At 40.8% G+C, this 26,993-nt stretch overlaps 1 protein-coding gene across 2 annotated transcripts; it reads right to left on the minus strand.

Annotated features, from left to right (window-relative positions):
- Positions 1-26,857, minus strand: SULT4A1 (sulfotransferase family 4A member 1). 2 transcript variants are annotated; one of them, XR_001332153.2, is made up of 8 exons: positions 26,566-26,857; positions 10,304-10,434; positions 8,806-8,886; positions 8,575-8,701; positions 6,506-6,600; positions 4,978-5,116; positions 3,289-3,418; positions 1,541-1,658 (listed from the first exon to the last, which is right to left on the minus strand). XR_001332153.2 is itself a non-coding variant. In XM_005532886.3 (7 exons), the coding sequence occupies exons 1-7, from the start codon at positions 26,732-26,734 to the stop codon at positions 1,546-1,548; spliced, it is 855 nt and encodes a 284-aa protein (XP_005532943.1). In that variant the 5' UTR covers positions 26,735-26,857; the 3' UTR covers positions 1-1,545. The 2 variants fall into 2 exon arrangements, 1 of the variants encoding a protein (XP_005532943.1); XM_005532886.3 differs by lacking the exon at positions 3,289-3,418 and having other exon boundaries at positions 1-1,658.
- Between the last annotated feature and the right edge of the window lie 136 nt (positions 26,858-26,993).

The following is a 26,993-nucleotide window of genomic DNA, read 5'->3' on the forward strand; positions in this document are numbered from 1 at the left end:
TGCACAGAACACACCTTTTATTCAGTAAGCAAGCAAGCACAGAAGTATAATGTGTAGTACTTAATATTCATACAGTACTAAAAATATAAAAATAGAAATAAAATTTCACTGAAAGCATTTTCACTCACAAATATACAGGGAGAAGTGCTGTCAAGCCACATCATGCTACACCACTTGCCAGTGCTGAACTGACAGTTTCCCAACGGAACTGAAACACTAAAAACTAGTCTTTCCTCACAGTTTTTGGTGAGCCTGAACATTTGACTAGCAAAAATGGGCTTCCTGCAGCTGAGAACCTAAAAAGCATGGGTGTCATTACATAATGGAACGATAAAATAATTTGTGAGAGTTCTGTAGCGATAGTAGCCTGCTTCAGGCTGTTTGTGTAGAGATGAAAAAAAGATAAGAGAAATAAACTTGAATCCTGATTATAATCCAGACCAGCCATGGCTAACAATTCCTGGAATTTATTGTGCATGGATATTTGTGCAATACTCCCACCTGCTGGCATATCCATCAACTCTCCTCCTCGGATGCTGCAGTTCCCTTTTCCTGCTTTACACTGGCACAGATCTTCCCCTTAGGTCTGGTGGAGTCCAGGAGTACAACCCATAAACACTTCTAGGTGCCCTCACCTTTTAGTGGAACTGGAGCTTATCCAGCACTTTAATTTCTGGGGTTGCCCCTAAAGGGAGAAATTCACACAGCAAAGTGACATGGGTTGAAGACTGGTTCTTCAGGAAAGTCCCTGCACCAGATTCCTGGCTTTTAAGCCCCATTTTGAGGGAGTGACCTAGAACTAAGGGCTTAAGAATCATCTATCTGCTGTCCCTGTGCACAGAGCTGAACTGCCTGCATTAGGAAGCCAGCTCTGAGCTGTCTCCATAAAGGCATGGGTGGGATTTGGGATCAGGCTGACAATCACAGCTGTAAATCAGAACAAGCCCTGTCTTGCAGAGTGTGCCAGTGCACAGAACCTACTCAAATCACGCAGATAAGGGTGTGCAGAACCTAATGTGAACCCCACTTGGATCGGTTCCTATTTTGGAATGGGATTTATTTATACTTGGTTATACCTGCTATAAAAATAAATGTGACAATTAACCCCTGAGATCATTCTAGCGTACTGTTTTGGCCTGTTACTTGTTTCCCTCAGAAATAAATTTTTATTTGGTTTACAGATGTTTATTTAGGTTCTAGTGACAAGCTTTTATAAAACACATTAAATAATCAATGTGGGGCTGAAAAGGTGTACATTCTAGTTGCATATATGATACATACCTTATACGTATATAATACATTCCATAACAGCTGAATGTTCTAGTATTGTCTGGGAAGTTCTTGCATGTGGACAAAGGACTTAAATACTAGAAGATAATCAGCTGTTCAGGATCAAAGATAATTGCATCTGATATGGTTTACTTAGATTGTTTTTCTTTCTTTAAACTTTATTACATATAATAACTACAATAGTTTGTCCAGCAAGTAATAAATGAATGCATAAAGCACTTTTAGCTATATCTGGATATCATATGCATGCATTTTTTATAAATAAAAATCAAATGTGAGGTCACATTTTCCCATCTTCTGTTTATAAACTAAATCAAATTTCTCATTCATTGAAACAGTGAAGATGTCTTTCCATAGCCCAACTCGTCCTGAAACACAGAGAAAGAACACAAGTCAGAGTGGATGTAACAGGACACCAAATACCCACAGCCTAATTGTGCAGGGCACCAAGTATCAGCTGTGAGATTCGGATCAGTCTGGGCTTTCTCTGAAAGCTTAATGAGACCTAAGGCTGTTCATTGTCTGGCACAATTATTCTGGCACTACCCTTGCAAAGCCTTTAAACAAAACCATACACGTCTTCAGCTGCACCAGCCCAGTGTTACACAGGATGAATTCAGATTTTTCTGAGACTTTACTCTGGCCTTAATCAGAAATGAACACAGATTTTGGGTAGGGTGTTCACTTAAATGTGGATTTCTGCTTTCAGTGCAAGCACTGGCTGTTTAATAACTCCAACAGCTAACAACACATTTCAAATTCACAGTGCCTCCAGTACCCACTGCTTAGAGAACTATCCAAAAGGTAAAGGGAATGTGGGGTACAAAACTGACTGTTGGATTGTAATATTTTTGCTGCTAATTTCTATTATTTTATGTCTAGAGATAAGTCCAACAGATGAATTTCCATTTCTCAACATGGAGATTTGTTTGCTAAATAAAAGTTTCTATATATGAAAGAGAACAAGTGCCATGCACTCAAGTTGTACCTCTGACATTTTAATTTTGAACACAAGGAATAGGAAGCTTTGGGGACTGCAATATGGACAGTGAACACCTTCCTCATATGAATTAATCTATGGAACCCAACCAATAACATAATCTGTGACCCTGCTGAACCCTACCAGCCAAAGGCAGCAACCCCTTAACAACTGTTTTGATGCAGCCCAAAATATATTTAACTCAAAGTCACCCAGGGTTATTTGTGGCTGAATAAGCCCAAAGGAATAACTAGACTGAGAGGCTCAATTAGCTTCTCATTTATGCTGGAGATAAAGACAAAATCCAGACTTCTTCAACTGAAATAAATGAAAGGAGAATTGGGACACTGCTACCAGAGTTTAATCATAACAGCAAGAACAAAGCTACATGCAGGGAGCTTAATTATGCATTTGATGCATAAGAAGAATATCCATTTAATTCAATTACCATTGCTTTTATGAAGCAACTTTGTAGTTGAGACCAAACACAAAACTGTCTGAAACATCTACACATTACTTATTAATGTGATGGTATAGCATGTGTGGCAAAGGCCATTTCATGAAACTGTGGCTTTTCTATAACTCCTGCAGGTATGAAAGTGTACTGGTTTCTTTTCAGGATCCAAAGACCAGAATAACTGGACACTGAAAATGCCGTTTATTGTTTTCACCAAATTTCTCGTGTATTTTTAAAAAAATAAATTAAGGAAATGTTACAATCATAAACATCTGATACTAAGTTAAATTCTGCTCTGGCAACTATAACTGCAAAAACTGTAAAATCTGCAGCATGAAACCTGTTCATGACACCCTGTATTTCCCATACAATAATGATAATAAAATATTTTCTTCCTCTTCTTGGTAAAAAAACAAAAAAATTCTTCTATTTCTGAGTCTCCCTAAAAACATGTATGGACAAATGACAAGTTTTACAAATGGCATACATACACTGTGGATTATTTGTAACAATTTGTTTCTTTTTATCATATGAATTGATAGCTTGTCAAAAAGTCACCCACCTGGTTTATGATTTGAATCATGCAACTGCGTAAATTAGGATGTGATAAGAGTCAAACACAAGTAACAAATCTAATCATTGTTCTGCTTTCACAGCAGTTCAGGGTTATCTTCAGAGTAAAGATCAATGTGCTAAAAGAAAAAAAATGAAGAACTAAAATAAAGCAAAATAATAAAGTAAATGTAACTAATGACAAATTAAAAAATTTGAAACAAATTACAATCAGCTGTCATGTCATTGCCACCATTCTTTGTCACAGAAACAAACAGAGAAGGAACAAAGCACTTCTAATGAAGCTACATTCTGGAGTAACAAAATATTGTAAAAGCCAAAGACAGCAAAGAAAATAAAATAAGGATATTTATACTAAAAAGCACACAGCGAACAAATGACAAAGTATCACATTAAGTGCTTGTAGCTCCCTTCCTTCTCTATTACAACATTAACGCTTCTTTCCGAAACATTTGTAGACAGTAGATGCAAGAGGCTATATGTGGGCCAACAAGAACACAGCCCCGCTGTTTGTAAAGCTTTTCTCCCACATGAGCACCTTATCCAAGGACCGTGGGAGGTCCCAACAAAATGTGTGATAACTGAATAAATAACCAGCTAGCACAGAATTAGTAGTCAAGAGGGACTGGTAATATTTGGCATTTTCATCAGAGATATGAAAATCATTATAAAAATTACAGCTAGTATAATTTGCAGATCACATGAAGACTGGCTGAAAGTGGTAGTATGGAAAGGGCTCCTACACACAGAAATCTTAGATCAAAGTATTCCTGTCATAATCCCTGAGTAAGGGATAATAACATGCAAATCAATTCCTCTGAGAAACTTTGTAGTCATGATAAACATGTGCTTCATGTGTGATGCTGTATCATAAAGTGCTACCACTGCTATGGGTGGAAAACAAGGGAAAGTTCCAGATAGAACTGGATTAAATTAGCGTATAAAGTGATTTTATGTTTGGATAAGGCATATGTAGGGATAACATAGGAACTGACCATCTTGACCAGGTTCCCCCACTTTTAAAAGTGATGTAGAGCAGCACACAGAAGATAATTTGAGGGAGCTTAGGTTCACTCTTATACTTCTCGAAAGCAACTGAAAGGACTTGATTTAGGACGAATGTATTAACAGATCACATGGCACATTCTGGTACCTAGAGAAAGAATCTCACCAGAATAAACATCTGGAAGATAAACACATTTTAAACAGCTGAGGTAGGAAACAAAAATAAAAAGCTTATAAGGGAAGCTGTGGTTCCTTGTAATTTTATTTCTTCCAGATGAGAAATGTCTGCTATTCTAGAAAACCTGATCTACTTAAACCCCAGGGCTCAGGCCAGGATAAACCATATGAGATGGTGTGGGCTTTGGCAAGCCAAAGGTCAGAAGGAGCAGGGCAGAGTTTTCAGCACGAAGAGCTGAATCCATCGAAGCAAGAGAAAGACTCCCTGACAGAGTGGTTTGAAATTACACTGTTAATCTTGGATTCTTCCACTCTTTTCAGTCACTTCCACCTAACCTGACTTCAAAACAACACAGCCCTGAGATTGCACCAACAATCAGTTCCCTCCCATCCTTTAAATGGCAATATTTTGCCAACATCTAACACACCCTGGGGGTTACTAAGTTGCTTCTTGCAACTTCTCCAACAAGCATTTTTCTGTGAGTTTTAAACATACCCCTGCCAACAGGAAGAGCCTCTGCATTACAGCACTGATCAATGAGTTGATGGCAGTGTTCCACCATGGATTCCAGCTGAGCTTTGTCATAAGAAACTCCTAAGAACCTCACCAGCTGCTCAACCATTGTTGCTAGGTCCTGTAAGAAAGCATTTAAAACCCAGGTTATTTCACAATATTTAAAATCACATTTTTAATGAGTTTAAATATTTCAAAGTAATTATATCCTGGTGAGTGTGAAAAATACAAGTTCAGAAGTTGTAGAAACACCATTTCCAATTTGCTGAAAAAAACCAAGAAACACGTTCTGATTAATTGGGTTAACACAGGTTGGCAGCAAGCATGGCCATGTAACCTTCAGATGTTGGAACACAGAACGACTGAAAAGTAATTGTGTTGCTTCCCACTACAGAGAACACCCCACCCTTGACTGATCCCTTTGGAATACCAGTGCATTTCAGAGGACTTAAAAGTTATTTTGATTTTGACCTTAGTCAAATAAATGACCAGAAATGTTAGGAGAGCCCTTCTTCCTTTGTCAGCTTCTGGGACTGCATTTATGTAGATGGAAGGATCTGGGGAGGTGGCCTCTGAAAACAACCATGAATTTACATGTCCAGAATTCCAGGGCTCCTCAGTATGAGTTGCAATGACAAAATATCAGGAAGCAGGAGGATGCTTTGATGCCACCAGCTGGTGACCACAGCTAGGAATACATTAATTATTCAAAACTGTGGGATTGAAATAATTTTGACTAAACTTTACTTACTCTGATTATATCACAGCTTCTTTTAGAATCCCACTCCATCAGAAGGCACAGTGAAGCTGGAATTATAATTTACCCAGCTTCATTGAATCTTGTCCTGATTTTTTCTTTTTACAAGTTTAGAAATAGGAGCTGGGTTTTTATTATGTTTGCATTAGTTTTCCAGTCAAATAAACATTCTGAAGTATTTTCACTAGCTCTCAAAAAGATATTACTGCTGTAAGAAATATGCATTATTTCCACTAGACTTCTGATTTAAGTGGATTTATTAGCCAGCATACTGTAAGGACTCAATAATTATATCCACATTACGCTACATGATTATATCCTCATTGTTTTCAGATTTGTTTAGCAGAAAGCACTAAGAGCAACCAAATAATCACAACAAATGCCAAATATATAGGACAAAATAGTGATTATATATTTTTTCCCTCATTGATACAGCACATACAGCAAGACATTTCTTTTAAATAAATGCCCAGGGCTGAGTGTAACAAGTACTGAACAATTTCACATCACTGTCTTCTCTGCAAGTAATTCAGTGCCTATGGATGCAGGCAGATTCCCCAGTAAATTAACATGGATATGAAAGTGCCTAAAGTCCATTGAAGCTATGGAATTTTTAAAGCCAGAGCTTTAAAAATGGCATGAGTCATTAGGGAGCCCAAATGTGGACATAAGAATGTAATTTTGTGCTTTATGTATTTTTAAAATTAGGATGCTAAATGTGATTAAAACACCATTTTGCTACATCTAACCTACCTTATGCATATCTTCATACTTGAGAAAAAGTACATTGGCATCCATGTGGTGTTCCCAAAACTCTTGCACATGTTCAAACCACGAACCATATCCTACTACAGAAACATTATGATTGGCATGAGGAAAATGAGCACTTTGGTTATTAAGTAGCTTTCAAAAAGGAAAAAAAAAAAAAACCACCCCAAAAATTAAATAACTGGAGTGGTTCATAGCCCCAGGAGAGCAGTGTCTCATTTTGACCCATGTAATGGGGCACCTAACCCTCCCCCCAAATCTTTACTCATTTGTTTTCCAGTTCTCTGACTAAGTCCACATTTGTACTGATATCAGTCAATTTATGTGTCTCTACAGTTCAGACACTGGTACTTGGTACTTACAATCTCAAGAATCTCTTTTGTTGCCAATATTAGAAGACAATCCCATGAGAAATGCATTTTGCATTTTTCTCTGTTACCAGTGACTAATTCCCACAAAGTACTTCACATAATCAATGTAGGAGTTAAGAAAATAAGGAGTTTTTCAATTCTTTCCAAATATTTTTTTAGTCAATTATATCTTTTCAGCAAAGCAGCTATAGGAAAATTAAAAAAAACAATTTTTTTAGGTTTGTATTTTGAGGCCACCTTTTTTCTTTGAAAAAGAATTGTTTCATTCTGGTAGCTGGAATACTGATGTATTACCTTCACGCATCCCTTTCTTATGGAATGAGAATAACAAAAATGGAGTCTTAGTGACTTTATAAGAATTGAAAATTGGCCAATTGGCCAAGCTGAATAAAACTGTTTTCCTATGAAACTGATCTCTTCGTTGACTGGACGAGTGGACAAAGAGATCAATTTTGAATTACCAGGATTCTGCTGAAATGTAAAGATTCAGCTAAATGCTAAATTTACTGTATTATAAACATCCCATTTGCACAATGATGGCCATAGAATATGCTGTGATGTTTTATTGGCTCTGGGAAGTTGTGATAAAGTCAGGTGGCTGCTACAAGATAAAGAGACAAATAACTTCTGGGATACTTACATGGAAAAGAGCTCCCAACCTTTCTATCTTAGAAGACCTTCTAATGTGTCTTTCTTATGTCTCTGGTCTAGAAGCTCCTGATCAGGGGCTACAGGCAAACATTCCATTCTCAGGGAATGCAAATGGAAAACTGAAGCTGGGCTGGAATGGGTGGAGAGCATTAATCCTGCTCAAGATTGCAGGATAAGGAGCAGCAAAGGTTTTTTAAGGCCTGTTAAATAACCTCCATTGGTAGGCTTTACTTTTTTCTTCCCTTTGGTATTACACAGCTCCTTCAGCATCAGCTCCCCTAAATTCCAGGTTTGCTGCTTGGGATCTAGAGGAGATCCTGCTCTCAGAGCTCAGGGTACCTGGTGAATTCTTAGTATCACATTAAGGTATCAGAGGAGATATTGCAAAGAAATAAAAGGCAGCAAGAATTTTTTCTCTTCTTTAGCTAGAGCATGGGCAATCCCTTGGTATTTCATTCTCCTCACAGAGCTGCATTTTTCAGGCCACAGCAGCCTGCAGCTGCCTTCTCATGGGTTCTCACTCGAGCTCAGTGGTGAACTCCAGATCAGGCTCATGCAAACTAGAGAATTTTGTGTTCACTTGCAAGGTATGAACTTTGAGTTTTTGAAATTCTGAAATTTAAACATTAAAGGAATTACCAGGAAAATAACCCCAAACCTGGGGAGCAGAAACACTCTTGAGAAGTAGCTGATAGTGAGGAATAACTGAAATCGAATGATGCTGTGAGTATTCACCACTTTTTGGGCAGTACCTGGCAGTCTGCAAACTGAATTTTAGAAGAGTAGACCAGAGTTTTGCTCTAGTTCAGGTGGAAAGCTGCTGAACCCAAGGGGTCAAATACTGTAAGGCAAATATTTACAAAAAGCACAGCTCATAGTTTGCATGGACAAATCTCAATCCCCACAGTGCTATCTGTAGCAACCTCGTTGCTGTATATGCAAAACAAATGCACCTTTATCCAGTTCACTTCTGTACTTGCAGAAGGAACGTAGAGATGAAAATAAATGTGTGCAGAGAGAACAGCTCCTTACACTTGTCATTCATAAACCTTCTGCAGAACTCCTGAAACGTTCCTCTGTAGCTCATGGTCCTTAGGGAGCGGTGGAACTGGTAATAAGACACCACCAGGTCTTTGGGGTTTCGAGCCATGTATATTACCTGTGATGGGGGGAAAATCATGTTATTGAAAGCTTTTTCCTCATCCCAAAGCACTCACACAACTGCTGCCAGCAGAGTTAAAACAAACACAAGCTCATTTTCACCTTTGAGTTGCCGTTGTGGAGGTCTGAAGGCAAAAACCGATAGGGGAGGTGGCTTTTGATGAGTCGAGGGGAGGTCAGTTCCTAAAATAAAGCAGAGAGAATAGTTTCCTATTGGGCACTGCTTCAGGGCACATCCTCAGCTGTCCTGAACTGTCACACTTGAGGCCCTCTGCTGCAGTGACTTCCATTCACAAATTCACTTCCTAAAATTAACAAAAGTTTGGGGACTCAAAATCGGGTCAGGGAGTTACCTCTGGCTTTTAAATATCAAAAGGCTGGATAATGTGTTGGGGGTTTTGTAATTTTGGGGTTTTATCCCTTTTGTTTTCAAAGTACTTCCATTTGCAGGACCTTCTCAGAAAGAGAACGTAACAGTTGAACATTCTTATCAAACTCACTTTATTTCCAGTGATGCCTCCACTAAAAATCCTTGATAAATATTAGAAGCTCTGAAAACATGACCCCTAATTTCTTCCAAGTTTTACCTTTGCATTTTATTTTATACTTAGAATTTGGCCCAAAGGTTTATCTGAGTGTGCAAACATTTTTCAAGTAATATTTTTTCTGTAATTTGATACAAAATTCTCATGACACACATCATGCTCTGCTATTAGAAATGGAATAAATCCATATTGAATCAAGCTGCTAGCACATGGCATAGATAAGAATGTGTAATCTCAAACTAAACCTCTTACTGTTGCCACCAGTTTTTTGCAGCAGGATAGCACTGAAGTCTCACTGGATTAGGCATCACAGATGAAAAAGAAGAGCAATCTCTGACCACTAAATACTCTCAGCTTGAAGTAGTCTGAGGCTGCAATTGTCATTGACCACAAGCAGCTTAATTCTATCCCTGCCAGTCTCGGCTTGTTCAGTCCAAGCAGCACTGCAGCTGTTACAGGATGGTCCTGTATAGTTTTCCTAGTAATTCCAAGATGTTTCTCTTTCATAAGTGGTTGCAGCAAGGCCAGGATCACACTTATGTGCCATGCAGCTGGACTTCAAGGGATTCTTAATAGCATGGAATTTCATGCAGGATATTCCAGACCCCTCAGACTACACCCACAGTGCCTGTAGAGAGCCAGGATCTGTGGATCTAAAGATCAAGATGTCTAAATTCAGAGCAGTGGGAATACAGATGCATGGATATCTGCATTTTTAGTTACTCTTTAACAAATTCAGGGAAGGAATCACAGCAAATTTGCCTCATTTGGTCAGTTCCTGTCTACATAAGCAAGAGAGGCCTGGAACCTTGATCCAGAAAACCCACTGTCAAGATATTTAGGACATGGAGACACATTTAAAGTATTAAATAGAACACAATGAAACTTAATAAAAGCAATTTAAAATAACCTAATAACACTCTGAATCATTGCAACATTCTGAACAAGTCCAGTGACGAAAAGGAGAAGGACACAGGATGAAATTAAGTGATAAACATGGAACCAAGGAAAAAGACACCCAAATGCTGGAAGACTCTCTTTGCAATAAATTGTACCTTGATGATGTCCAGACCGGGCTGAGGGTACTCTAGGACTGGGAGTTGCTCATCTATATTCATTAGTCCAATCTCATCTGGATCAGCTCCCTGACTCACTAGATACACCACTTCCTGCAGCAAGCCTGTGCCTGCATGAACCAAACAATGAAAGAGAACAGATTGTATTACAGTTCTTATCTAAACACAACCATACGAAGGGAGACCTAAACAGAGAAAATAATGGCAACTTTTGTCCTCAACAATCTGCTGTGAGCTAAATCTATTACTACTGTTTTAATGTAGTATGTCAGCTCTCTTGGTTTTATTTTAAATACATGTAGGTCTTTCATGCAAAAGACCTGAGATTTTTTTCTTCACTAACAATTTAAATACACGTCTGTCTCTAAATCACTTAACATGTGAATTGCAATGCATTTAACAAAAGGTTTTACCTCTGTAAATGTTACCTTGGCAAAACACTACTATTTCCATTTTAGAAACTAAAAAAAAAGGTGAACACAGGTCATCCAAGTTCACAAAATGCACTAGTGGCTGTGCAGAGAGACCTTTATTCTAAATCTCAGGCAAGGCCCCTGTTACATGTGATTTGAGAGTCTATTTATGCCTCCAGGTTATGGAGTGGATTAAGCCCTAACACATCCACGCACAGTGAGTCAGTCACAAGCTTTAGAAGCCTCAATTATGCACCTCTCCCCACTCTGAGGACATTTACAGTGCAACCATTAGATATCATGGCACTTTGGAAAATTAATAGGTACTTCAATTACACCTTTGGACAGGGAAATTATTTCAAAGTGACTTTACCTTCAGGCAGGTAGGGAACCCTCAAAACAGAGATATTTGACAGAGAGTTATGAAGATAAAGGCTCCTGGTGAGATGGAGGAACATGTGGATGCTAAATGCAAAAGCAAGCAGGGAACAGAGCCTGTGTGAAACTCATTCTCATTCTGGTCTGAGAAAGCATAAGAAAGAATCCAAACAGTCCTTGGTAAAAGACAACAATCTTTACAGGTGTTATTTAGGAAACAATCAAGGGGTTGTGTTCCACTTAACCAATGATGGTGGATGTGTTGTTTTAATAATCAATGAGAGTTTTACCTCTTGGACCTTCTAGAACATGTGTATAAAAGAAGATTAAGAATAATAAACTTTGCTCTCTTGGACAATGCAGCTAAGAGAGTCATGTCATACTGCTTTGCCATTCCTAATACAGTGCAATAGGAACTGAATGGGGAGATATCACAGTGAGCCGGTGGAGGGACCCCACATTTTGGATGAGAAGTCCCAAGGATGTGGGGACAGCCTGGAAACTGCAAAAGACACACCTACTATTTATGAGTTGTGAGTAGAAAGGGAAATGAGACCAGGATTTATTCACTCTCATTTCCTAAAGGAACAAGTAATGGTTCCAGAACTGGTTACAAAGCCCAAGCCTGCTCCTGCATCCCAGTCCTTGGAATGATGAGCTGTAAACTCTGAAATCATGACCATTAGAACTTGAAAATAATTTGAGAGTTGCAAGTCACTTGTAACAGTCACTAGTTAATTCATTTTAACTAAAAAGATAATATACACAAACAGGCACCTTTATACCAATCCTGTCTGTTGTTCCAACACCAAAAGAAACCCCTATTGTATCATTATTCTGGTTATTTTTTAATCTGAGACACAAACAGTTAAGTGAGGCCAATGGTTGGAGCAAACACAGCCTGGATACAGTGTGAAAGAACACACACAGAATTGTTTTGGATAGCAAGCACTTCAAGATTCCACTGTTCCCCTACTGATTGATGGGTAAATTAAAAAGGTTTGAGACAGGGGAAAAAAAAAAAAAAAAAAAAGACACTTTTACATTATCATCACCCACAGAGACAGCTGTCACACACTTAATACACACTTGTCCCCATGGCTGTTCACTCTACATTTTTAAGTTCAAGCATATATTGTATGCATTAAAATTAACATTCATACAGTACTTTAGTATCAGTCCTTGTGAGTCTGAATGAGCACAACCCTTGTTCTCATTAAATATTTATTCTGACCGGAGACACCCTGGTTCTCCATAATTTATTTCTGTATTTCCAATTCCACCTGCAAAGAGAAATGCTATTACAGCAGCCCTATTTCCATGAAAGGAAAATAAATCACTCTGTGGGGATACAAAATAAACTATTTTTTCATTGCTCAGCTGCTCTCTAGGCAGAAAGCTGCCATCGCTGTTGTGCCTCTGAATACAGAAGGGGCCGCAGGGTTGAGGCAGAACCACACTGAAACTTCAAGAGAGCAGCATGTTCCCTACCAGCTCTTCACAAGGCCCACCAGAAAAGTTAAAAGTGACAGACAGGGAGTACAGTCCCCATGGCCTTACCTGGTTCTTCTCAAACCTGTGGCTGTGCACCAGGCTTGGCTTGACTGCTGTCAAATCCACTGAGAACTGTGGAGGTGGGAAATTACATATTTCCCAATCAAAGTGGGAGTTTTGGAAGCTCAAAAGTCTCCACCTAAAAGTGTTTCCACCAAAATCAGCGACACACTGAAAGAGGAATGGTAGGACTATCAAGTAGGCTGGAATTTCTCCTCCCTACACCTGCAGCAGTATCACTGATTTCAACTTCCCTCATCCATGAAATCTGTGCTAGTTTTCTCTTTCAGTCACTGCATTAGCCTGATTTTCTCCCACATTAGCACTCAAGCTACTGTACTTTGGAAATTCAGGATTTTAATCAAAATGAAAACTAGGGAATTAACTTTTGAGGGAACAATGATTTTTTTTTTAACTTGGCACCCTTAATTAATTATTATTTACCACTCACACACACATTCCAAAAGCTCCAGGTAAAAAATTTATCATTGACCTGGTTTCCTGTTTAAGAGAACAAATAAAAGCATCATATGCTTATTTCTTTAAAAAGAAAAAAACCCAAAAAGCTTTTATATGTATTATTAGATATTGTATGACCTCTTCACATCTCTACTAGGACTAAAGCCAACTCAAATTAAATGTATCAGAGCTAAATGTTCTTTTGGTTTAGAAAGGATGACTTAACCTAGCAACAGGCAGCCCAAATTCCAGACCTGGCTGCTAGGGCAACATATTCAACCCCAGGAACACCAGCTGGCTGAAAAGCCAAATAAAATGGGATACTGGGATTCACAAGATGGAAAGCCCAAGCCTAGACCTGGGCTAGCAGAATTTATTAAAATGCCTTAGTAAGATGGGATGTGAGTTTTCTGCTGCAGCTGCATCTGTGTGTAAAACATAAAGAAATTTGCCATTTGACCCAGCTGACTTGGTGATCTCTGCGGAGATTTGCAAGAACCATCATTCTATGGATAGAAGGTAGAGTAAATTCCTGAAACTGAGATTATCAAAGGCGATTATGTGAATAACGCCAGCAATCCCAGTCTATCCCAAAACCTGGCCAGATCTAAATGTCTCAGAGACTTTTTTAGTAAAAGGGAAATTACGATACCTGCTGGACATAAGAAAAAGGTGAGGCAAGCTAAAGAAAATAAAAAGAAAATAGAAGTGTGCAAAGCTTCTCTCTGTACTTCCTAGATTTCTGGTTCTGCTGAGGCAATGGTTGTTGTGCATCTCTGGTATCTTCACTGCTTCCTCCCTATGCTGCTTGAATGCCTGTACATGTACGTGCACACCTCACTTGGGATGGTACAGAAGGATAAACACAAAAGGATAACACACTGAAAAACAGGATTAGCTGCCAGCCTTTGGACATGGGGCACAAAATGCCACATTAATAAGTTCCCAGCAATTTTACCCTGTCTTCTTTCATCTGCAGCATTTCATTTGAGAGGAAGACTGCTCACCCTGCTACTTCTAAGGTCATATTGCCAAAACAGACATGGAATTCATGAACACTTTTCCAATTTCAGCTAAAATGAGGGCAGTCGCCATCTGAGGAACTTCAGTACAAAGTTCCTGAGAAATGCTCTTCCTGACAAGCTCCTCTGCTCTGTCAATACAACACCCCAGGAGAACACAGAGTGTTCCAGTTTATCACACAATATCTGGAAAGAGAGGGGGTGGGAAACAGCTGCGAGAAGCTACTGCCTGCCAGAATCTGCAGGTCTTTAAGAGACTTTTTTAAATTATCTGTGAGTGTGATGGTGGGGATGCACTGTGCTTTCCTGTGCTACCTATTGACACACAGAAATCAGGACTCATTAAAAATCCCACCACATCGAAGCAGTCCCTGTGAGGACAGGAACTCTGTGCCCTTTCCATGGCCAATGCCATGGCAATGCTCAGCAAGAACAAAGTCAGACCAGGGCCATTCTGCCTCTGCTCATCAAGAGCTGCTGCAGTAGCATCCAGGCAGCAGAGGGACAGACACGACCTGGGAACACCAAAGCTACTCCTTCTGGCTTCTGTGTGTTAGATGCCTTCCAGTGTCAAATTTAGTCACTGTAGAAGGGAGAAATATTCTCTAGTGCACTGGCTTCCCTCAATTCTTTCTGGCCACTGGCACACCTATGAAGTCATCAGACATCATAGATGTGTTCAAAGTGAAGTGGCAGATGTAACACTGTAAGGTTTCTGGTGAAATTTCGCTTCTCTATATTGTTTCTAAGGCAGTTTCTTTCAGTTTCTTCTTTCTTATCAGCTAAGACAGGACAAACCTGCAGCCCAAGGATGCAAAGGCCTTTGGTGTATCGCCTTTATTTGCCCCTTGTATGGAAACCACATGAAAAATTAAAATAAAGAAATACTAGCACTAGTAATCTAGCAATCCCAATTAACTGCATTTTGGTTGATCTGCCAGTGCTTGGCCAAATTTTGGCTAATCCAATGCAGCAGATCCATTATGATTCATATCTTTTTTATAGCATTGGTAGATGCAAGTGCTCATTAAAAGTGAGGGCTGCTAAAGCTGCCATACTGGTCTGTAAGTGCTGTACAGCTGAGCCTCACGCTGTTGTTCTAATTGCCTGCTAGCTCGTTCCCCCTTGGCTAATTTCAGTGCAAATCTGCAGGTCAGTATGACAGATTCATCCCCACCCTACAATACTGGAGGGAAAATTAGATTTTTCCATTAGAAGAAAAAAATACAAATTTCCAAAACGGTAAATTATCTCCTCTTGAGGCTTCTAATACTGAAGTTCTCCTACACATTCAAATTCCACCTGGCTTAAGAATAGAGGTTTTTATTAACAACTAGGGTTTTAAATATAAAAATAATGTATATACCTTGATATCATAGTTTCCAATTTTTCTGTCTTCCTAAATGAGACTGGGGATTCAGAATAAAGACTGAAATTGTGATGTTATATTGCCACACTGTTGTTTTTTTTTTTTTTGACTGACCAATTAAATATTTATTAGAGGGTCCAAGGTTCAGAAAGGTCTGAATACTCGTTTTCTAAGACTAATGCCCCTCTTATGTGACCTAAATGCCACACAGTCAATACTGATCGGTCAAGGGAGTCTGTGGGACACAAAGGAGCCTGAATTCAGATTTTCTGAAAGTAAAGGGGACAACTTAAGTAAGACTGGATTTAAAAGAAGTGTTTAATACACAATTTCCAGCAACATTGAGTAAGCACAGAATGATTTTAGATCAATTTGAATTTTAGACTTCCTAATCAATTTATTTTTCTGCTTGCAGCTACCAGCTTTTAAACCAAAACCAACAGGCTAAATTCTGCAGATATGCGTCCATTAATTCTGAGTTGTGTTTTGAGTATGTTTTGCCAGAGGCTATAAACAGCACACTATGAAAACCTTATTCTATTTAGGAGGAAAACCTACTTTCTGTATGGTAAAAATGCTGTCACTGAACTGTTTACACACACATATTATCCACAGAATTATTGCTGTTATGTCCAATACATTATCCTAAAGCCCTGCTTTAATGAACTGGTTACAAAGCAGGGCTATTTTTGGCTAATGCATTAGTGCTATTTTTTTAAAAAGCTGTCTGAGTCATGATTCTCCCTTACACTAAGTACTCAATAGAGGACAGGACAAGAAGTGCACATTGACCAGAAAGAGTCTGGGACTTGGCTCTGACAGCTGGGGCAGCCCCACTCCCACACAGTGAGACAGGCAGCCACTATTGCCCACACCAAATACCAGCTTGGAGAAAAACACTTCCTTTGGAGCATGCTGGGTCCTAAAACGGGAGCAACACTAGTAAATAAAACACACCAGGGCCTGTTCTCTGGGAGATTTGTGGCACAGCCAAACCCACACCCAGAGAGATCGATTCCCTGAACAAGAGCGATTCATCTGTCACTTCCTAGCAGAGGTCTCTTGCTGAGGAGAGGTGGCAAATAGTCTTTCTTTTCTGTCCTTGTCAATAATCCACAACATCCTCAAGTGCTCTGCAGCAAGGGCTTGGTAACAGCTCTAAGAACTTTGAGTCAGGTCCACAGATCTACTGTTGAAAACATCATCAGGCCACAAGTTTGCCTTCATTTGCCTTCTGATTGAAGAGTCATGATCTGTGTCTTTAAGCTTGTCCTGACATCCATGACTTCATTATATCCAGGTGTCCTGGATTTTGTCACAGGTCCTTCACAGACAGCTGCTACTGGTTGGTTACAGACATCTTGTGGTACCAGATATTCAAAGGGAAATTGTTTTACTCTTCTCTTGAAGCTTTAGCTGGGCTGTCCGTATCTGTGGATGCTCATCCTGTCTTGCACCAGGTATCATCTCTAATGGAGCAACTTCACACAAACTGCTCCAATCCACTTAAAATTAGATTGGCCAAATGAGCTGAAGGAGTTTCTACTTTTGTCATCAACTTATGTAGCAAATTTTGTATAGGACAAACCAGAATCATCCACCCAAAATACTCTGCGGGTTGTTTTTTTAGCAGGAATGATGAACAGCAGGCTAAGGACACTAATATTCCTGCACTAGCACAGACACCTGTAAAAGCAGACATCTGCCCATATCCTTAGGTTCATTTTTCTTCCAGTTTCTACTCACCAACCAAACACCATGGTAAAAGTGAGCACGACATCCATCACACTAAAACAAAAAACCGTAGCATAGAACATGCAGGAACATAGAAATAACAGATAAACCTGCTTGCTATGACAGAATGACATTTCTTTTCAACCCTTCCCATATCTAGTCAAGGCTGAGCAGGTCTAAAGCCAACCCAGCACATTGAATTGTTACCTCAGTTGGAGCCTGCCCTCCTGCATCCTCTGGCAGTTCCATTCTCCCATCGTTTTAGAGCCCATATCAAAAAACATGCCAAAATTGCATAGTACATTACCCCAGCAGGAGCTTGCAAACTCCAGCTGAAAGTCTTCCCACTGTGCCTAATTTCCCTTAGTTTTCACACAGTGTACCAAGGACAACAATGCAGGAAAGAACTTTGCTGCAATGACAAGTCATTGGGTTTTAAAATCATGCTCAAGGACTTCATTACATCAAAAAGAACTGCATAGTTACCCTCAGCTCCATTGATTTCTAGGATAACTCTATCACTCTCAGTTCTGGTCTGCAGTCATAATATGGTCTGTGGGTAAATGCAGAGCTTCACAGCAAGCTCTGCTGACTGAGGTAGGATCAGAAATCAGGAAACAACAGGGCACCTCTATTTAGGCACTTTTGTTGAGGTACATCTCATAGCCTTGGCTGTGAGCATACTCCTCTCCCCATATAATAATCTCAGATGTCTGTCACTACACAAAATGCAATTCTCTGCCTCAGTTTCAACCCCTTCCAGGGAAATTGTTAGGCAAAACCTGCCTGCACATTAGCATTTGCACATATCAGGTGGTCAAGTTTCAAGCAAACCAATAATATAATGTGAAACAGCTACAGGTACAGGTTATACATTAAAAAAAACCCAACACAACCTGTCCAGTCAGCTATTGCTTGCCTAAGGTCAGGGAGTAAAGCATTTTGTCCCACACAGAATCCCACTCACTAAGTAAAATCATTCTTCTCAAGGTACCTATGTCCCCACTCATTTAGCTGGACTGCAGTTTTAAGCCAGCTACAGGCCTTTCCATTGCTGCTCTTCAGAATCAGAAATGGAAAGAGATCTGTTTGGGAGTATAAAAGGGGATCAGCCAATCAATATCACCATGGGTTTGATGCCTAAAGATTTTAGCTTTTTATACATTTTTCGTATATTTGTAGCTTTGTGGACCAATAATACATGGTTATATAGCTCCTGGTATTTTTCCTATCCTTTCTTTTAGATTTTAGAGTAATAACCTAATCTTCTAACACATTTCTGAAAGACTGGTTTTCAAGAAGACACACTTCAAGGACATTTTGTTTTCCAACCAGAATATGAGAAGACGCAACAAGAAATGGGGCACAGAAGCCCCTGGACCAACTCTAATGTGGAACAACCTGGGGGGAAATTAACCAACTACTCTTCTAACTAACTCTCTTCAAAACAACTTAATCAACTTCTCCTAACCAACTGCTCTTCTAATTGGACAATATTTGTTTGATATAATCATTTTTGAAACTTAGAAAAAATGTAGAAATCTGATGCTGGGTGTGCCCATAAACATGGGGGAACCATATAAAGACCTGCTTTTTTATCTTACCATTTTAATACTGTAACAAGGTTTTTCCCTTTGAAATCAGGCAACAGGTTTACAGTATTGCAGAAAAATGGTTGAAGAGAAGACACTTTTTCTGACAGAAAGCACTGGTAATCCCATAGAAGCACTGACACTGATCATTACTAATGTGCATTTCAGCTCTGCATGTAGGGAACAATCCAGCTTCAGCAGTGCCTACAGCTGTTCTGTGCTACTTTGGCAACCCTGACCAGCAATAAACAGTCTTTTAACTGAATGGTTAATCTGTGTTTCTCATTGCCTTGCATCGGCAGGTGGGCAAGAGGCCAAAGGCACCTGGGCTGTGCCAGCCGTGGTGTGGCAGCAGGGCCAGGGCAGTGACTGTCCCTGTGCTGGGCACTGCTGGGGCCACACCTCAGATCCTGGGACAGCTTGGGAACCTCAGGACAAGATGGACATTGAGGGGCTGGAATGTGTTCAGAAAAGGGAATGGAGCTGGGGAAGGATTTGGAGCACCAGAAGGGGCTGAGGGAGCTGGGAAAGGGGCTCAGCCTGGAGAAAAGGAGGCTCAGGGGGAACCTTCTGGCTCTGCACAACTCCCTGACAGGAGAGGACAGCCAGGGAGGTTAGGCTCTTCTGCCATGGCTCAAGCAAAAGAATGAGAGGAAATGCTTAATTCAATTTCAGACCTGCAATTTACTAGTTTCTCTGCAAAAATATGTATGGTAGGTGTTTGCCCATAAGAACTGCTTACACCCATATATGAAAAATTCTGGTAGAGAAGAAACAGATCCAGTGGAAAATATAGACAAAAAGATCATATGATTTATCCCAGGTCACAGAATCTGCAGCAACAAAGTCACATTGCATGCCCAGTGTCCCGAAGCTTGCATCGCTTCTAAAGCAGCATTTCTGAGACAAAACAGGGTCTAGTTCCTTCCCCTCAGCATGGGGTATGAGTCCCTAATGTACACAACAAGAGAAAAGCCTTCATTTAATAAGACTGCATAATAAGAATAAAAAATGATGCTTTTTGCTTCCTTTCATTAATATCTTCACTGTGACAAATGAACATTAACATGAAATGAGAATGACTGGCTGGTGGGTTTGACTGATCTACATAATTTTCTAATTCTTTAGTCCTTGAGGTCATTATAATTTAATACAGTCAATAATGATCTCACATGCTCAGAATACACTTTTTACCCAGGGTAAAACAGTTTTTCTTTTTTTTCCTATGCCTGTTTACAGAGATAAAAACAAGTTGATTTTTGTGCTACTTAACAGTGGGGAAGCAATTATGCTACATTTGCAAAAGACCCAGCAAAACCTATTAGATAACTGGAGAACTCTTTCTCTTCTGAACCATTTGTTCTGCCTCTAGTAACATCTCTTTACTGGTTTGATAAAAGGGTCATGACAGAAACACTGCTATCTAGATAATAAAAGGAGTTTCCCTTAACCACAGATCTTTTTTTTTTCTCTGCTTTTATTTCAAGTTTGAGGCATACAAGGACCTATTCAATTCTACTCACATTGAAATCAAGTCAAATGCATCAGTGGCAAACTTAACATTGTCTTCAATTACTTTTTTTTTTATAGTTTTATTTATAATTTTTTTGCCTAGCAGCATTTAAGAGTGAGTCAATATCTGAAGGTATTTTGAGGTATATATAACTAAAAAGATGGACCCATTTCAGAAGGACTCACAAAGCACAGGAACCCAGTGGCTCTAAACCCCAGAAATATTAATCTACAGGAGTCACTTTCTGCACCTGAATGGTCCTCAATGGAGTGAGTTTAAGCTGTGGAGTATTTACTCTTCTCAGTAGTGGAAGGAACATGATTTTAGTCATCAAGAGCATGTAATCAGATTCAAATGTAGATCCTGTCCACCAGTCCCTAAAGAGACAGCTCACAAAGCATATCTCTATCACACAATGCAGTTTGCTGTTCCCTTCCTGCTTGAAAAATAATTCCATTCATTCTGGCCAGCTGGTATGGGAATTGATGCACATTCATCTGTCATTGAAACAAAACAATATCTGAGCTTTATACATTGCTTAAAGAAACCAAGTAACTGTGATGTTACTGTCAGAGAGAAAAGGTTACATGCTCTAATCTGATTTTAAAGATACCAACTCATTCACCCAGATTCATGAATCTAACAGAGGTTTCTCATAATTCCATGTCACAGAGCATAATATTGCTTCAAAAAACAGAGGTGAAAGGAAAAGAATCCCAAATGTATTTTGTGTAAAAATTTGATTTTTAAGCCAACCTCATGATTTCTTGAGGCGTGCTTCTGGGCCAGTTACATTTGCATTAATTCTTTAAATGAAAGTGGTTAAAGCCCAAGGCAACAAAATTCTGCAGAGGTTATAGCACTATAAATCCAGCACGGCAGAATCTGGCTCTTTTGCCACTGCAAAGATGTTGTTATAAAATAATGCAAACAAAACTGCTGGGAGGAGTTCCATATGAGAACACTGGAAATTAAGGCAAGTCAACTAATTTAACACACATGGATGCTTGTGTCCCCTGAGGAGCCTTTGCTACAAAGGCTACTCAGACCTTCCACTAGGAGGGAAACCTCTGCAATTCACCACAGCTGCCACACGTCCCTCTGGACAGCTCCCAAACAAATCTTCCACAGCTCAGGAACATCCTTGGGCAACCTTTCAGCCTGATTTTCCTCTCAGTTATGACTGTGCAAATCAGGACTGACTGTCAGCAGTGTTCAACCTGTGCACATCTGGGTATCTGCAGCCACGTGAACTTAGTCAAGCAATAATACTCTGTATATTGAATAATAAGACTGTTACTGTGAAGTACAGTAATACCAATCTCACCTGTAAATATTACCTCATTGCAAGGAGATTTTTACTGTCTGTGGAATACATGAAAAATGGGATTGAACAAGATAAACAAAGCAAGATTTTGATATGCTTACTCGATACATTTTCTTCATAATGTATTTCTTTGCTCAAGGTTTTGCCAATCTGTTTTAGAACATGGTCCCACAAACAGCTAAGGTTCATTGGAAGAGGAAGAAACAAGATGCCAACGATAAGAAATCCTTAAACCAACTTCATAGCCAAGCAAAAAGTGTGTATGTCAACACCTCAAATGGCTTGAGCCTCTCTTAGTCTTAAGTGTAGCAACTTTTCAGTGCCAAGTCTAACCAAAGAATCTTTTTGATGAGCTGAAGTCTATTCTTTTACTGGGGAATCAGACAAACAGGAAAACTACTGTTTATATTGTACCCTCTGTATCCCACAGTTTAACAGTTGTCCCTGTCATAGTTGTTTGACAGTTGTTCAATGCATTGACCATTACAGAATGGTCAATAAATCAAACAACTCTTTCACCATAACAGAAGAAAACCCCAAAGCACACAGAGTCCCTCCCCACAGGGATTATGGGATGAGGGAAATGAGCCATGGAAGAATGCAGAGAGACTGTAGGAAAGAGCAAGGACAGAGCTCCTCCATGAGCCAGGGAAGGGACTGGCACAACCTGGTGATCCAGCAAGAGGAAGTGTTGGATTCAGGAGTGCTAGAAATAGGAGGATAAAAGACGTGTGCACACAGTGGGAGAGGCACTCAGAACAGAAGGAGAATGGAGAACACAGCCAGAAGCATGACCTGTACACACAGAACCTCTCAAACAAATGATGAAATAGACAACTCAGACTGACTTTCCCTGGTTCAATTCACCTAACACCAGAGGTGAGTGTGGAAGAATTCCAAAGAGGAGAACTCAATAAATATACACACATGAAAGCTGTTCTTGGAATGACCCACAAACTCACTACTGGCACTTCATTAAGGCAAAGGTCTAGAGCCATCATATTCCTTAACAGCCAAAGTGTAGTTACAAAAATCCAGTGCTACAAGGTAAATTGAGAATCTATAAAAAGACACGCCCAGACAGGTATGGCCATACAGTAAGGTCAACAGCACTTGCTCTTTTGACCCATTGTCTGGCACCAAATGCAAGTTCTCATGAACTGCCTGGACTTGAAGCCAGTATTTACTCAACAATTGACACCTTTCCACACAGAACTCCAAAAAAATTATATGGCAAAATAATCACCATGGGAGAGAGAGCTTCATTATTAATGTAAACAGCTCGCCTTCTCAAATTACCAGTTCTGCAAAATGCAGGAACTTGTGGGTTTTGACCCAAGAATGCAAAGTACACATTCATGTAGAACACACACAAGATGATATTAAGGGAGCGGCTGTGCACCACTTCTGAGTAAGCACATGGACAGATCATGCCCAGTCAGGGTGACACTGAAAGACACAATAGAACACTGGGTGGACCTGAACTAAACACTACACTTCAGGGACTGATTTAATTCCACTGAAATCATTGATGTTAGCAAAGAGCTAACCTGGTTCTTAGCACGGTGACTGAGGGAATACCATGAAAAAAATTTACTTCTCCATTAATTCTGTAGCTTAAGTTCAAAGATGAGAATTTCAATTTTCAGGTAGGGTACAGGAAATCCACAGGATGAGAGGGTTCAATGCAAGTTGTGACAGACGCACAGTGCTCCCTATAAACAGTGCATCTGTATCAATGGCATTCTGGATCACTTCATCCCGCTAATATGTGTCCCAGCCTGCTCACTCTACACTACAAAGTTACATGGGAGATGAAACTTTTGATTTCATTTCTTCAGTAACACACCTGATTTTAAATTATGTGTCACAACAAGAAAGGTTTTCTATAATTACAGTACTCCCATATCTGCAAACATAGACACACATTCATATATCTGAGTCTCTGGGTTTTAGGCATAAAGTTTCTCATAGTCCAAAAGCTCCCAAAAGCTGTTACCATTGATTGGGCACAGGTGTTAAGAACAATTAAAGATATAAGGGATATCATTATTCAGCTATCTGTCAGTGGAAATCACATTAAAGCTGAGTCACTTTCCATTAGGCTTATTACATTACTGCCAGTAAGCCCACTGGTACATTTCATTTTCTACTATTATTGGAACAGTTTCTTCCTGGGTCACTCCCAATTTACCAATAACTGCAACTATTTCCAAGCACCACCTCCATTTCACGTTTGGAGCTGCATTGTCTATTCCTGCAGTGTACAGTGTCTTCCAAATAGCTTCCAGACCACTTTACCAGTCCCTGGGACAGCTGAAGCAGTCCTGGCCCTATGAGCCACTTGTGGATTTTCCTTGCCAGGTAAGCTACCATATGGTCAACAACTACTGCTGGAGCCTTCTGCTTGTAGCCATAGGCTCTGGCCTCTCACACATCCAGCACACAGACTTGTTTGGGTATTTCCGCAGTTTGAGCAGATGGAGAGCTGCTGCTACACTGAACAAAGCTGATTTCCTTAGCAACAAGAAAAAAGTTTTCTGTTGGACCTCTTTGATATTGGTGCATTTTTCTTTCTTGAAGTATTGTTCAAACACGATATTCACTAGGTAAGTGGTCCCAGCTGTGTTCTACCTCTAAATATTACCAGAACAAGCCTAACAGTTTCACCCCAAACAATTACATTTTGTGTATGAAATCTGTTTTGTGAGCCTGTGTTTTTACATTACATTTCATTTTCATAATGAAAATTCTGTTTGGGTCCAGTAAACAGAAAAATCTTTGTCAACACTATAGAGAGGCAGAAAGATGAAGTTCTAGTTAGGGTAATGGGCTTCTGGATTTAATCCCTGGCTTTGCTGTAGACTTTCTGCATGACCTTGGCTATATCAGTGGGAAGCGTCCTAGGGAAGCCCAGTTTCTGCTGCCATGCCTGTCCCTAGCCAGCAGCCCCTCTGAAGTCCTAAATAAGCTGTAAGTCACAGAGGAGCAGCTGAAAAAACAAGCTTCCAAGGGTTTTGGTAGAGTTTGGGCTACAAGAAGGTAGAGCTTGAAGATGCTATTATTGTCCAGAGCCTATTCCCTCAACAAGGACATCAGATTACTCACCACCCAAGAACTCTCTTTCCTGGCCAATAAAATCCTATTTTGATCTCAAGGCTGCTCCTCCAGTTAATCCACACAATACTGCACCTTCAGTTTCAGTGCCCATTTCTCACACATCTTATCCTTCTCCCAGTGACTGCCAGTAAATCCTCTTGTAGCATCTCCATATTTGGAGAGGGCAGTTCCCTGCCACTGGAGCCCCAAAAGATCTAATATTATGTTACTATTTGCACAAAACAGCAAATTAAATATGATTATGCAAGCTGGCTTTCCACAGCCAAGTGTCTAGCCATCAAAAATAAGCTATTGCCAGCTATTAATGATATTGTGGCTGGCTGGCTGAGATTGGCTTAACAGGATGCCACTACAAAACTGGAAGGCAATTCTAACACAGGAACATTGTAGCCTCAGATTCTCAAAACTGAAATCTTAAACCACAAAGAATTTAATGGTGCTGGTGTTGCATGCTATAAATCTTGAAGAAGACAGTTTAAAAGACCAATTTAAATGTAGCTGTCTACTCCTAATCCTAGTATTTTGCGAGCTACATCTACATATTTTCCCTTATCTAATATGTTGTCTGTCAAGCTCTTGCCAATCTTTAAGAGCATAGTTAGTAACAAAATATCAAAAAATGTAAAGACAAATGCTTGAAACTGCTTGAGAAATTATAAAAGCATAATAGATGCTACATGGTAGAAATATGCAAGCTTGAAACAGCACACCAGGAAATTTAAAAGCATTAGCCATTCACACAACGAACAATGAAGTAAGTCAGAAGCCTACAATACCGAAACATCGTTTTACAAGGACATTTACAGAGCAGACATCTGTTATCTCCAGTTGACTTTGGATTTCCTAGAAAGAGATCATCTCATTGTGAGGAAAAAAGTCACTCAAGAATGAACTTACAAAAGAGTTTATCTGATTTTATCAGGTGGGCTATAACACTCCCATATTGTCTATCTCTTTGCAGGCAGCACTATATCCATGATAATTCTCTTTAAATATTTTTGCTTGGAAACAGAGAGGATAAGAAATCAATATATACAGCATTGCAAGCAGACACACAAACGGTGTGCAACAGCCAAAGGATGCATTTACTGGACAAAACATTCACTTGTACTGCAAACAGGAGGCCTTTCTGGTGATTCAGACAGTGCAGAGAGAACGTACTTGGAGCACATGTTCTCCCAGAGCGATCTGGGCAGCCGCCTCGGGTGTCCAGCACGCAGAGAAGGCTGTGGAGCAGACACCAAACCTGTGCACCACAGCAGTCTGTGGCATTGATGCCACAGACCTTCCCTGTTCGACATCTCTGCTGAGGGAGATTTCCCCTGCCCGGAGCAGCATCGTCGTACTCCAGCGGTTCGGGATCACCCAGGCGGGGTCACCGGGGCAGCGCTGGGCGCCGGCGTGTACCCACCTTCCGTGGGTCCCCCACAGCACCCCCGAACCCCTTCGTGCCCGGGACAGGCTCTCAACCCTGCAGAGCTGCGGGAGCTGCCGGGCGCAGAGCACCACACCCGGCCCCAGGGCTCCATCCCCGGATACAGGGTACCATCCTTGGATACAGGGCACCATGCCCGGGCACACCCGTGGTGGAAAACGGGCTCAGGCCTCGCCCCCACATCCCGGGGGGCCGCCGGGGCACCTCCAGGCCCCGCTCCCTGCCCCGGCTGCCCTGCGAGCGGGGGAGAGGAAGAGGACGACGACGACGAGGAGGAGGAGCCGCCCCACCATCCGCGGCAGCCGCGGCCCGCCCGCCTGCCTACCTGATTTGGGATAGGTGACAATCCAGACGTCGCTGTCCCTCACCGGGAAATTGGCGATCTCCTCCATCTTCCCGCGGCAGAAGGGCGGCAGCCGCACCCCATTGTACTCGAAGTACTTGCTCTCGAACTCGCAGGGAGTGCTGGGGGTCTCGGCCTCGCTCTCCGCCATCCTCTTCCCTGTGGGCCGCGGGGGAGGCCGAGGTGTGCGGGCCGCGGGCGCTCCGGCGGCAGGGAGGGAGGGAGGAGGGAGGGAGGAAGGAGGGAGGGAGGGAGGGAGGGAGGGAGGGAGGGATGGATGGATGGATGGATGGAGGTGGGGAGGGAGGAAGGGAAGAGGAGGGGAGGGGAGGGGAGGGGAGGGAAGGGGCGGGCGAGCGGAGGGCGCAGCAGCCCCGGCCCCCGGCACAGCCCCGCGCACGGCGGGCGGG

This window comes from Pseudopodoces humilis, chromosome 5 (genome assembly GCF_049639895.1).
Source record: "Pseudopodoces humilis isolate 2021_Gansu_Grassland_sample_001 chromosome 5, ASM4963989v1, whole genome shotgun sequence".
Taxonomy (NCBI): Eukaryota; Metazoa; Chordata; class Aves; order Passeriformes; family Paridae; genus Pseudopodoces; species Pseudopodoces humilis.